Source organism: Rhinolophus ferrumequinum, chromosome 8 (genome assembly GCF_004115265.2).
Source record: "Rhinolophus ferrumequinum isolate MPI-CBG mRhiFer1 chromosome 8, mRhiFer1_v1.p, whole genome shotgun sequence".
Lineage (NCBI taxonomy): Eukaryota > Metazoa > Chordata > Mammalia > Chiroptera > Rhinolophidae > Rhinolophus > Rhinolophus ferrumequinum.
Genome location: NC_046291.1, coordinates 721,694 through 733,149, shown reverse-complemented (window position 1 = coordinate 733,149; position 11,456 = coordinate 721,694). Strand labels below are relative to the sequence as shown.

General features: G+C 62.5%; 1 protein-coding gene across 1 annotated transcript; it reads left to right on the top strand.

Moving 5' to 3' along the window:
• Nucleotides 1-1,134: 1,134 nt before the first annotated feature.
• On the top strand, nt 1,135-11,200 carry AGXT (alanine--glyoxylate aminotransferase). Its single transcript, XM_033112903.1, has 11 exons — nt 1,135-1,501; nt 1,592-1,784; nt 3,058-3,122; nt 3,694-3,794; nt 5,013-5,083; nt 6,467-6,551; nt 7,702-7,797; nt 8,431-8,500; nt 9,429-9,524; nt 10,226-10,354; nt 10,843-11,200. The coding sequence occupies exons 1-11, from the start codon at nt 1,271-1,273 to the stop codon at nt 10,948-10,950; spliced, it is 1,245 nt and encodes a 414-aa protein (XP_032968794.1). The 5' UTR covers nt 1,135-1,270; the 3' UTR covers nt 10,951-11,200.
• The last annotated feature ends 256 nt before the right edge of the window (nt 11,201-11,456 follow it).

The following is an 11,456-nucleotide window of genomic DNA, read 5'->3' as shown; positions in this document are numbered from 1 at the left end:
TCCTGGCCCAGAGCAAGTTCAGTAAGGAAAGGGCTGGGGGGATGGAGGAAGGAAAGGAGGAAGTGGGAGAGCTCCCACCGGGCCTCCCTGTGCTAGAGAAGGTCAGTGTCATGGCATGCCTGCCCTGGGCCAGCAGAGACCACATACTGGTCACCTTGTCCAGGCCTGGGACTGGGGCCTGGAGGTGCCCTGGGCTGCTCTCTGCCCAGCACACAGGCCTGGTCCCTTTGCCTACTTCTTTTATGTTTTCATAGACAGAGTGGCGCCACCCCTGCAGGGCTGCGAGGGTCCCCAGGTGCTCAGCCTATGACTGTCCAGCCTGGTTAAAACTGGTGAGGTCCCTGTGCCCCCAGGAGACCACACAAACCCAGCCCCAGCAATGAGTGTTAGATGGAGGGTTTCTTCTGAGCCGAGGAGTCGCCTGCTGGGCCCCAGGGGGAGGGTGCTGCCTCCTTGGTCACCTGCAGAAGCCCCAACACTCCCCTGTTACTAAGCCCAGGTGTCAGGACCTCCCTAGCCCAGGACAGCAGCTCTGCTGGGCAGGTCGCCCTCAGCTGGGTCTGGCAACTTCTGCAGAAGCCTTGACTGCATTTATTCTACACACCTGTTGACTCAGCAAGCGGAGACATCCCGCACACTTGGTTCCACGTGTGAATGCCAAACCTCAGGGCTGCAGGCACAGAGGGGCGGAGGAAATATTGATTTCCAAAAGGATCAGAAACGACCGTGTCCTTGGTGTGCACGCATGTGTTTCTATACGCACAGAGCATATAGATTTTCTAAATGGAGTCTTTCCCTGAGCTGGGCCAAATCTGGCCCACAGCTTGTGTTGTAAATAAAGTTTTATTGGCATACAGCCACACCACCGCTGCTGCTTTTGCACCTCAACAGCAAGTTTGAGGATGTGCAACGCAGACTGTAAGCCCTGCCGAGCCTGGATTATTCGCTCTCCGGTGCTTTAGGAAGCACTGTGGGATCCTGTGGGCCCAGCACGAGCACTGGGCCGAGCACCCACCCTGACGCTGAGAGGAGCCCCAAGGAGGGGCAGCAAGTGGAGGACAGCTCTCCAGACTCTGTTTTTTATTGACTGGAGTCGGAAGCTCCTCCTCCCCCGCCGAGGGTTCAACAGCCCTGCTGTCAGGCCCTGACACGCAGGATAAGCATTAACAGGGGTCAGGTAACAAGAAGGGCAGGAGCCACGGAGTGGGGCCCATCCACCAGGACTCACCTCTGACCGCCGTCCAGCGTCCAGCGCAGGGCCAGCTGGGAAATGCTGCGTGTGCTGACCTCGGCCAGTGTGGCGCTGGGGCCCCGGGCGGCAGGTTGGGTGCGGACCATGGCCTCGCACCAGCTGCTCGTGGCCCCCCCGGAGGCCCTGCTAAAGCCCCTGTCGGTGCCCAGCCGGCTCCTGCTGGGGCCCGGCCCCTCCAACCTGGCTCCGCGCGTCCTGGCGGCCGGCGGCCTGCAGATGATCGGCCACATGCACAAGGAGATGTACCAGGTGGGCCTCAGGTGCAGCGGTCAGTCCCCAAGCTGTCCCCTGCGGGGCGGGTGCCAGGGCGGGGCCTGACCTGTACGCCCACCACCCCAGATAATGGACGAGATCAAGCAAGGCATCCAGTACGTGTTCCAGACCAGGAACCCCCTCACGCTGGCTGTCAGCGGCTCGGGGCACTGCGTCCTGGAGACCGCCGTGGTCAACCTCCTGGAGCCCGGGGACCCCTTCCTAGTGGGTGTCAATGGCATCTGGGGGCAGCGGGCAGCTGAAATCGGCGAGCGCGTTGGTAAGGGGGTGAGCAGACGGTGGGGTGTGGCCCTGCTCCATCCTTCCCCACGGCCCCCCACCTCTGGCTGGATGCCTGCCAGCCCCCACCTCCCTTCCCTGTGTGGCCTCCACCTCCCAGCCAGCCTGGGCACTGGGATACTCGAGGGGCCCCCATCCCCTTGGTCTCCCCGAGTTTGAGGACAGCTAATTCTGGAACACAAGGGAGGACACTGCAGGGAATACTCCAGTCTCAGCTCCCGCAACTCCCTGGGGTCCCCAGGTGTCACCTCTGCTCTGTCACAAGACAGGGTTTCAGAGGCTGAAATCCCCCCTCAAAATCTCAGAAACAGCTCTCTTCCTGGAGTCACAAAATATGGAGGATTAGAATGAAATTTCTAAAGAGGGAGACAAAACCAAAAGCAGGGTGATGCCTGGGTTTAATGTCTGAGCCAGCGTTTGGAAACATCACGCAGCTCCTGCATTAGTCAGCTCCGCACATGGCCGAACCCCGTCCGCTTAATGGACAACTTCTGATGGCTCAAGGGGGGCCCGTCCCCTCGCCTGGTCCGCTTTAGTCCACACTGGTTTTCAAGGGGGCCCAGAGGCCAAGACCCCAGGTGGAGCTCAGTATCCATGCTCCATGGCTCTGACTGCCCACTGCTGCCCGGCTTGGACAGGCCCCTGCCCTGCCCCCACCCCACACCCCTGGCCTCAGGCCCTCCCCTGAAGCTTGCATGGTCCTGGGGCCTCCACCCTCCTACATATGGCTCTGGGGCTCCATGTGCAGGGGGGTACAGGGCTTCAAGAGAGGGAGTAGAACAGGGGCCTGTTTTCCTGGAGCCCCCAGCCCCAACAGGGGGCAAAGCCTGCTCAGGCCCTCCTCCATCCATTCCTTCCTTCCTTCCTTCCTTTATCAAACCCGTGGCCCCTCCATAGCCACCCTCTGCTGAGAAGCACCCGCCAAGTCGGCCCTGTGCAAATATTTGTTTGTTTCTAGTGTAGGACCGCTGGAGCCTCCTGGCCTGGCTGGGCTCAGGGAAGGCGGCTTGAGGAAGGGACAGTGGAGCTGAGCTTGAAACCGTATTTACCAGGGCACCCCGAAACCTCAGTTCACAAAGAGCAGGCTCACTGAGCACACTCCATCTTCCTCTTCCATGCAGTGGCTGGGGCTGGGGTGGCCGGTCCCTGCCCTCATCGGGCCTGCTCAGCACGGCTTCTGTCCCTAACACTGGCTTCTGCCCTGTGTGCCAGGTCAGGGGGTGGCTCACTGCTCACTCTGCCCCTGCCCCCAGGAGCCCGAGTGCACCCAATGACCAAGGACCCCGGAGGCTACTACACACTGCAGGAGGTGGAGGAGGTACGGTGGGGTGCGCTGGCCCCGAGGAAGGGAGGAGGCTGGCCAGCCGTGTGTGCTCGGGGCTGGAAGGCGCTAGGTGACCCACCACAGGAAGAACACTGTGATACTGGGAGCAGGTGAGGAGCCTGCTAGGGAGGCTTCTGCCCAACAGGGAACTAGGAGCCCCGTCCTATGAGCAGGGCTGGAGCGGCTGGAGGTAAGAGGTGGTTAGCAGCACATGCCCTAACACTTGGGGTGCCAGCCCCTCCCCATTGGGCAAGGTCAGTCCCACCAGCCCAGATCCTGGGGACTCAGCTGACTGCACCAAGGCCCCAACGGGATGGGGCCACTTTTCCTGGGTCTCTGGAAGAAAGTCCCTTTCTTCCTGGAAAAAGCCCTCCTTCCAGAGCCAAGATGCCCAGCACACACAGAGACCAGGAGTGTTTGCACCAACTATGGGAGGGAGGAATGTTGGGGGGGGCGACCCTGCCCTGCCCTCACCAGAAGAAGTCCCCTGGGAGGGGCTGGCTGTCCCGGGAAGGCCCCTCCCCCCAGTGGCTCTGCCCACAGTTGTCACCTCTGTCCCCCTCAGGCCCTGGCCCAGCACAAGCCAGTGCTGCTGTTCCTGACTCACGGGGAGTCCTCCAGCGGCGTGCTGCAGCCCCTGGATGGCTATGGGGACCTCTGCCGCAGGTGAGCCTGTGCCCGCAGGTCAGCCTGTGCCCACAGGTCAGCCTGTGCCCGCAGGTCAGCCTGTGCCCGCAGGTGAGCCTGTGCCCGCAGGTCAGCCTATCCTGAGGTGGCCATGCTGGGGGTAGAGCCAAGCACAGCTCAGCCCAGGTTGGGGTGGGGATGGGGGTGCTGACAAGTCCCTCCGGCACAGGTGGTAGCGGGGGGGTGGCAGAGTCCCCATCCTGCACTCTCCCCCCAGCCTCTGTCATGTGGTGTGGGGTGCAGGCCCCTCCCAGAGACCCCCGTACTGTGCTGAGTCTGGCTGGGATTTTCCCTTCTGTGCCCCCTCCCAGGGCCCACTGCCTGCCAGTCCCTGTGGCTGGGAAGGGCTTGGTGCTGACCCAGCTGTCCAGGTCCCAGAACCTGCTGGGCCCTGTCCCACCTCACCCTGAGACCCCAGAACACCAGGGCAGCCTCCTGCCCTCTACCTCCCTTCTCTAGCCTCCGTCACCCCTGCCGGGGGCACATAGGCCTTGGACTGGGGTGGGTTCCCTCCTGTGACCTCCTGCTCTACAGGGCTGAGCACAGCCTGGAAGGAGAAAAACCCCACAGCCAGGCAGGGTTCGTGGGGGCCGCTGAGCACAGCCCCAGCTCCGACAACCTGTCCCTCGAGTCCTGTCCAGTGAGTCAAGCTCACGAATGTAACCTGGGCTGTGACTCCCGTGGATCCCCCTGTCCCTCCGTGCCCAGGGTGGCACTCGTTATGCCTTTTTTCTAAGGAAGCGTGGAGGTGGAGGACAAGCAAAGCTTTTGGTTCAGGCTGTGCTGGACCCTGTCCTCCCGGCTCTGAACTTACGGTCAGCGGGCAGTTGGCAGAGGGAGGCCCAGACGCATGCCGCCCGGTCCCTAGAGCCTGCACAGACCTTTGGGCCTGAGCTCAGAGCTCCCGGCGCCAGCAGGACCACAGGCTGCCTGGGCCGGCCCTCACATTTCCCTGTGTGTGTGGATCCTGGGACCTTGGCACTCCCCGAGGCTGTGATACCTGCTTCGCCCTGCGGCTCCTCCTGCTAACACACAGAGCTGGTCCTGGGACTAAGAGTCCAGGGGCAGGCCCCATGTGGGAGGAGGAAGGCTCCTCTGCTTTCAGAGGCTCTCAAGGTCCCCCCAGTAACCCCATAGGGAGGGGGGGAGCTAAAGCCCATCCTCCTTCACTCTGCTGATGCCCCGACCCCACCCCAGGTACAACTGCCTGCTCCTGGTGGACTCCGTAGCGTCCCTGGGTGGGGTCCCCATCCACATGGACCAGCAAGGTAAGGATGTGCCCCGGACACCCCAGCCAACCAGTGGGCTCTGAGGGGGCAGAAGGCCCTCAGTGGAAAGGTTTCACCCACCGTCCGCCTGCCGGATGGGGTGTGTCTCCACAGGAGCCCTGGCTGGGGCAGCACAGGCTCCAGGAGCTAATCAACACCCAGTGTTTCTGCCAGGCTGCAGGCACGGATGTGGGTGGCAGGTGGGAAGACGAGCTCCCGCGAGGGTAGCATTGGGGAGGCGCTCAGAGCCCCTGCAGAAGCCGGTGGGAGAAGTGCTGGGGCTAGAATGCCTTTGGTCCCAGCTGGGCCTCAGTTTCCCCATCTTCCCCAAGCCCCACTAGCCTGTCACACACAGAGAGCACCGTGGTCGGGTTGCCTTGCAGGCCAGCCCTGAGAAGCCTTCCGGGGCAGTGAAGGGGGGACTGATCGGATGGCCCTTCCACCACTGCTATGAAAGGAAGGGCCTGGGGATGGGCCCAGGGCATAGTGCAGGGTGGCAGGGCTGTCCCCGAGATGCCACTCTGCCCCTCCTGGCCTAGCCGCCCCCTGCCCCGTATGGAGGGAGAAGCCACACTGAGAGGCCCTAGCCTGAGATCCCAGAGTGCTCATCCCACAGCAGCAGGGCAGCTCTCGAACCCAGGATGCCCTCCCGCCTCTGCCCTCCTGGCACTGCGTGGGTTCAGGGGTTCTGTAGACCCCAAATGACCTCCATCCATGAGACTCGCCGTGTTGTGGTATAAGCCATCGCTCCTCAGTTTCCATCGACTGTGAGAACACACCATGCTTCTCCCTCCTATTGGTAGACATTCGGGTTCTCTTCAGTCCTAGGCCCGTAGGAAAAAACTGTGGAACATTCCTGCCTATGCCAGGAGGGCATACTGGGACCAGCCCTGTGGGCCCCTAAGGTGGGGCAGCACTGGGTCCTCCGCCCCACGGCCCTGCTCCTCCCCCCTGCACTGCTGCCTAGAACCATAAGGCCCCCCCCCCAGGTGGTGAAGCTGTGGGCTTTCTGTGAAAGGTCCCAGCACTAGGACTTCAAGGTGTGAAAAGAAACACTTCATTTCCTCCTCTCCCTCTGCGCCCACCACATTCACCACACAATGCTGACACCAGAGTGTGGGTCTCCCCACACCAAGCAGACACTAACTGGGTGCCCCACAATTGAACTCCATTTACCTGGAGATAGCGTCAGATCCCACAGGGTCCAGGCTTGGTCCTACACGGCTATCCTCCCTCACTCCAGACGAATTGCATGGTGGGGCGCCAGGTTCCCCAAAACTTGTGTTTGGCTTGCTGGGTCCTGGCTGAAGGGACACCCCCGCTAGAATGAGCCCACCCTGGGTGGCACTCGGCCTCTCGTGAGCCTGTGCCCCCCCTCCACAGGCATCGATGTCTTGTACACGGGCTCTCAGAAGGTCCTGAATGGCCCTCCGGGCACCTCACTCATCTCCTTCAATGACAAGGCCAAGTGAGTGACCCCTGGACCCCCAATCCAGGGCTGGGTGTGCAGTGAGGCCAGATGGGCCCCAAGAGGGAGGAGCGGAGCAAGGGAGGGAAGGGCCCTCGGGTCATGCTCAGAGATGCCTCTAGAATGCTCCCTACCCACCCCGGACAGGTGCCCACCCCAGACAGGTGCCCACCCCAGACAGTTGCCCACCCTGACATGGGTGCCAAAGCTATGGCTCTTGGAGCGGGTGACTGGGGCACGGTGAGGGCCAGGGCCTCCAGAAGACACTCCTTGTGGAGCCTGAGCTTGTGTGTGGGGTGCAGGGCCTGGCATTCCAGAAGTTTCCCGGCCTCAAGCCGAGTCCTAGAGTCCCGTAGCAGCCCCCGCTGCCTCCAGCCCGGCTCAGCATTTAGGAGCTGATTCAGGAGTTGCTCCACGGGGTGGGCACGAGCCCCAACCTCCCCCATGTCCCCAGTGTGCAGACCCTGAGCAGGCCAGGGTGGGCTGCGGGAGGGGATGGGGGCCAGCCCTCGCAGGCCGTTACCATCAGCTGCGCCTGGTGACGATTGGTGCCGTTTACTGGAACAGAGACCATCTGGGGTAAGATCAGGAATTGTGTGTGGACGAGCGTGGAGAGAAGAGGAGGTAGCTGTGTCTGACAGCAGAGCTGGCAGAGAGGCCCGGTCTGCTCGGCCAATCTGGATTCCCAGCCCAGGGAAGCGAGGGTACCTGAGAGGCCCCTCAATGCCAGCCCAGCCTCACAGTTTATACCCTAAGGTGCTGCAGCCTCCAGGGCAGGTGAGGCCCGAGCCTCAGGTTCCCCCGTCATTTCGCTGTGTTTGGACTCACCAGTGCAGCAGACCCTCCTGTCTTTAAATGGTGGTCACCTTTCGCTGACCTGGGGAGCGAGGCAGGACGACTCCATGAAGGCGCCTGGGAAGGGAGAGCCAGGCCAGATCCCCACATGACAGGGTCACTCCCAGTGGCACGGGTGCAGGCCAGGCCCAAGGGCCAGCACGACTGGGCTACCCGAGGGGGCCCCACCTCTCTGGCTCTCTTCCTGAGGTTCCCACCCTTTGTCTTACTGCTGCAAAACAGAAGGGCCTGGCAAGACGGCCCCATAGGCTTGCCAGCCGGACAGGCAGGTGCTCAGGTGGCTTTTCCTCCCTAGAAATAAGATCTACACGCGGAAGACGAAGCCCTACTCCTTCTACATGGACGTCAAGTGGCTGGCCAACTTCTGGGGCTGTGACAACAAGCCCAGGATGTGAGCCGGGCAGGGGTGGGACTGCTGCGTGTGGCCGGGGCATGGGGGGGTCTCTCACTACCCTAGCCCCTCATCAGTTTTACTCACTGGGCTCTGAGCCCCCGTCAGTGCCCCCATCCAAGCTGCTCCATTCCTCCCTGGCCTGGGGGCTCAGGGCAGCAGCACGACCCCCCATCCTTTTGCGGAAGTCCCCCTGCACTATCAGACACTTTGGAACTGGCCACATCTCTCCATTTCTGGGCTTCGGTTTACCCATAGCTCAAAGGAAGGGGTGAACCAAGGGCTCTGTGAGCTGGCTTTGGCCATAATCCAAGGCCCCTTATGTCATTCATGGGGACCTGGGCCCTACCCAGGGGCCTCACTGGGTGCAGTGTGAGCTTCTAGGAGCCACTGGGGCTCAGGGGGCCCGGAGGCGAGCTGGGAGCCAGCACCGTTCTGCACCTGCCAGCCCCCTCTGAGCCCTGCTCCCCCCAGATATACCTGCCCTTCCAGCTCTGAGTCCACAATTTCCAAACTGGGAAGGGAACGAGCCCTGCTGTCAGGGAGCCTGACCAAGCTGGGGCTGGGGTACACCAAGCTGCTGCTCCATCCCCCGCCCAGTGATGCTGAACCAAGCCCCTTCCTGTCTTCCAGGTACCATCACACCACGCCCGTCATCGGCTTGTACAGCCTGAGAGAGAGCCTGGCCCTCATAGTGGAGAAGGTGCGGGAGGAGGGGCAGCGCTGGCTGTGGGCAGAGGGGCGGGGGGGAGCCAGGAGGACAAAGCCCTGGGGCGGGCAGATGCGGTGAGGGGGCCCAGATGGCTTTGACAGTGAGGGCTCTGAGGAGACGGGCGAGGTGTGCTGAGAGGAGGGAAAGGGCCAGGACATAGTCATGAGTGTAAAGTGACACTAAACTCCAGCATCTGCCCACTTTCCTGCAGCCTCTCCCGGCTCCCGTGCTGGGGCAGGAGCCTGGTAGGAACAACTGGGTGACACAAGGTGATGTTTGCCCAGGGCAACGTCCACACAGGACAGGACACATGGCCCGCCCGCAGTCGGGCCTGCCTTCACCGTCCTGATGTCCCCCAGGGCCATTGCCAGCCCCTGGTCCAGAGGCCAGAAAGAGACCAGGGCTGTGGGCGGCCTCCCCTTGAGGCGGCAGAGCTGCACCGGAGGCCAGGTGGCGCTGTGTCTGCTCATAAAGCCACCACCCAGGGCCAAGCTGGAATGGAGGTGGCGGTCACCAGGACCCCGCTGGGCCGTGTGCTCACAGGGGGTGACTCTGAAGACGGGGAGAGGGTGGGTCCACATGGGATACGGATTGTGGGGGTAAGTGTGCTGGGGAGACAGGAGGCAGGCTGTGGCCCACAAACCACTTCCCCCCAGCTCCCCACCTCCCCTGTCCCGAGGAGCCAACAGCTGGCTGTCCCCTCTTCGTCTCCCAGACCCAGACTATGTCCACCTGCCCCAAGGTAGTGCCTGGGGCCAGAGCCAGGCCCAAACCTGGGGGCTCAAAAGGGCTCTCCAGGGGCTCAGAGTCCAGACCAGGAGAGGAGCCTTCCCCAGCTGAATTGCCCCTGCTGTGGATTCCAGCCAGCTTCCTCACCCCCGACCCTGCCCTGCCCACCTGGTGCCCTCTCCCTGCACAGGGCCTGGAGAACAGCTGGCGGCAGCACCGGGAGGCTACCGCATACCTGCAAGGGCGCCTGCAGGGGCTGGGTCTACAGCTCTTCGTGAAGGATCCTGTAAGGAGGGCGGGGCAGAGGGCAGGGGGCAGAGGGTAGAGGGCAGGGGTCAGAGGGTAGGGGACAGGGGACAGGGGCAGGGGGCAGGGGCAGAGGACAGGAGGCAGAGGGTAGAGGGCAGGGGACAGGGGCAGGTGGCAGGGGCAGAGGGCAGGGGGTAGAAGGTCGAGGGCAGGGGCAGAGGGTAGAGGGTAGGGGGCTGGAGCAGAGGGTAGAGGGCAGGGAGTAGAAGGTAGAGGGCAGGGGCCTGGGGCAGGGGGCAGGGGGCAGGAGGTAGAGGCTGGGGTGCAAGGGCAGGAGGCAGGGGAAGCGAGTGTGGGAAGGTGACAGCTCTTGACCAACCCCCTCTAGATAGACACAGGGTCCTGTGGTTTTGGAGGGGTGGGGACAGTCCTGGAGGGGTGGTCCCTGTCATGGCTCCCTAGACTCTGGATCTTAGGACTTAGTTCGATGCCCCCAGTCTTCTCCAAAGCCTGGCCCTCTGGAGTAGTTATGGGTGATCTCTGAGCTGGAAGACACCCATTGGTCTCCAGAGCCCTAGCCAGTCACTGGCTTGGGGTGGGGATGGGGGTGGCTGTTGGGGGAGGGTGACCTCACTGTCTTCAGGCCCCTTCTCACCACCGCCTTCAGAAGCCTGAGGTCAGGGGGGTGGGGCAGGCCCCGAGCTGTCATGACAGTGATGAACCGAGCCTGTCCTGCAGGCGCTCCGGCTGCCCACCGTCACCACCGTGTCTGTGCCTGCTGGCTACGACTGGAGAGACATTGTCAACTACCTAATGGACCACTTTTCCATCGAGATCACGGGTGGCCTTGGGCCCTCCTTGGGGAAGGTGAGGGAGGGGCCCAGAAACTAGGTTCAGCCCCATGTGGAGGGTCCATGACTGTACCCTTGTCCAGGCCCAGACAAGGTCAGCAGTCATCGGAAGGCCCAGGATAGCAGGGCATCCAGAAGGGGGCACTCTCTCCCAACCCAGGGATTTGTGTGTGTGTGTGGGGGGGGGGTGTTTCTCCCCAGCTGGTGAGGTCTTGGGGTGCAGCATCTCCTATTTCACCCAGAATGTCCTTTCCTGTCATGTCACAGACCAGGCGGAGGGCCTGTGCCCAGGTCCAGCTGTTCCCACAGAGGTGGCGAATCTGAGTGGCCTTTACTGACCGCCACCCTAGATGCCCTTCTCACGCTCTGTGGGTCTACCTGGGTCTGGGGTCTCCGTGTGGCTGGAGGAAGCTCTCGGCCCCCTGGGTGTACCCAGGGTTGCGGTGCTCTCGTTGGGGCCCACATGGTTCGAGGCACACACAGAGGCCCATGTCTGCCCCCCAGGTGCTGCGGATTGGCCTCCTGGGCTGCAATGCCACCCGGGAGAATGCGGACCGAGTGACCGAGGCCCTGCAGCAGGCCCTGCAGCACTGCCCCCGGAACAAGCTGTGACCTGGCCACCAGCGCACACCCTCCTGGAGGGGCAGGCGGTGCAGGCGGTGCAGGCTTAGACTCTGCAAGATGGATGGGCTGGAGGAGGCAGGATAGCTGCTGACCCAGCCCAGGAGGCCCTTCTCCTTCCTGGAACTTTCTGGAAATGGTTCCTTTGAGTTCAGGATTCATAGCTCCTCCCAAATGAGCTACAGCCCCCACAGGTCACTGGCCTGGGAATACTCAATAAAGAACCGGGTGGTCATCTGTCCTCACTGTGTGGGGGTGGGTTGCAGAAGAGTCTGGCAGGAAGGAACTTCCATTGGAGCGAACTCAGGGGGCAGATCTTCACCTGGTGCTTCCCTGGGGCTGGAAGTCCAGGTGTGCAGAGACCCCAGCTCTCACACCTGCAAAACATGTCATTACACACTGCCTCCAGGGGAGCTCCACGGCCCACAGGGCTGATGTGCGACCTGAGTCGTGAACAAGGGCAGAACATGCCCAGAGCACACAGCCAGGACCTGTAC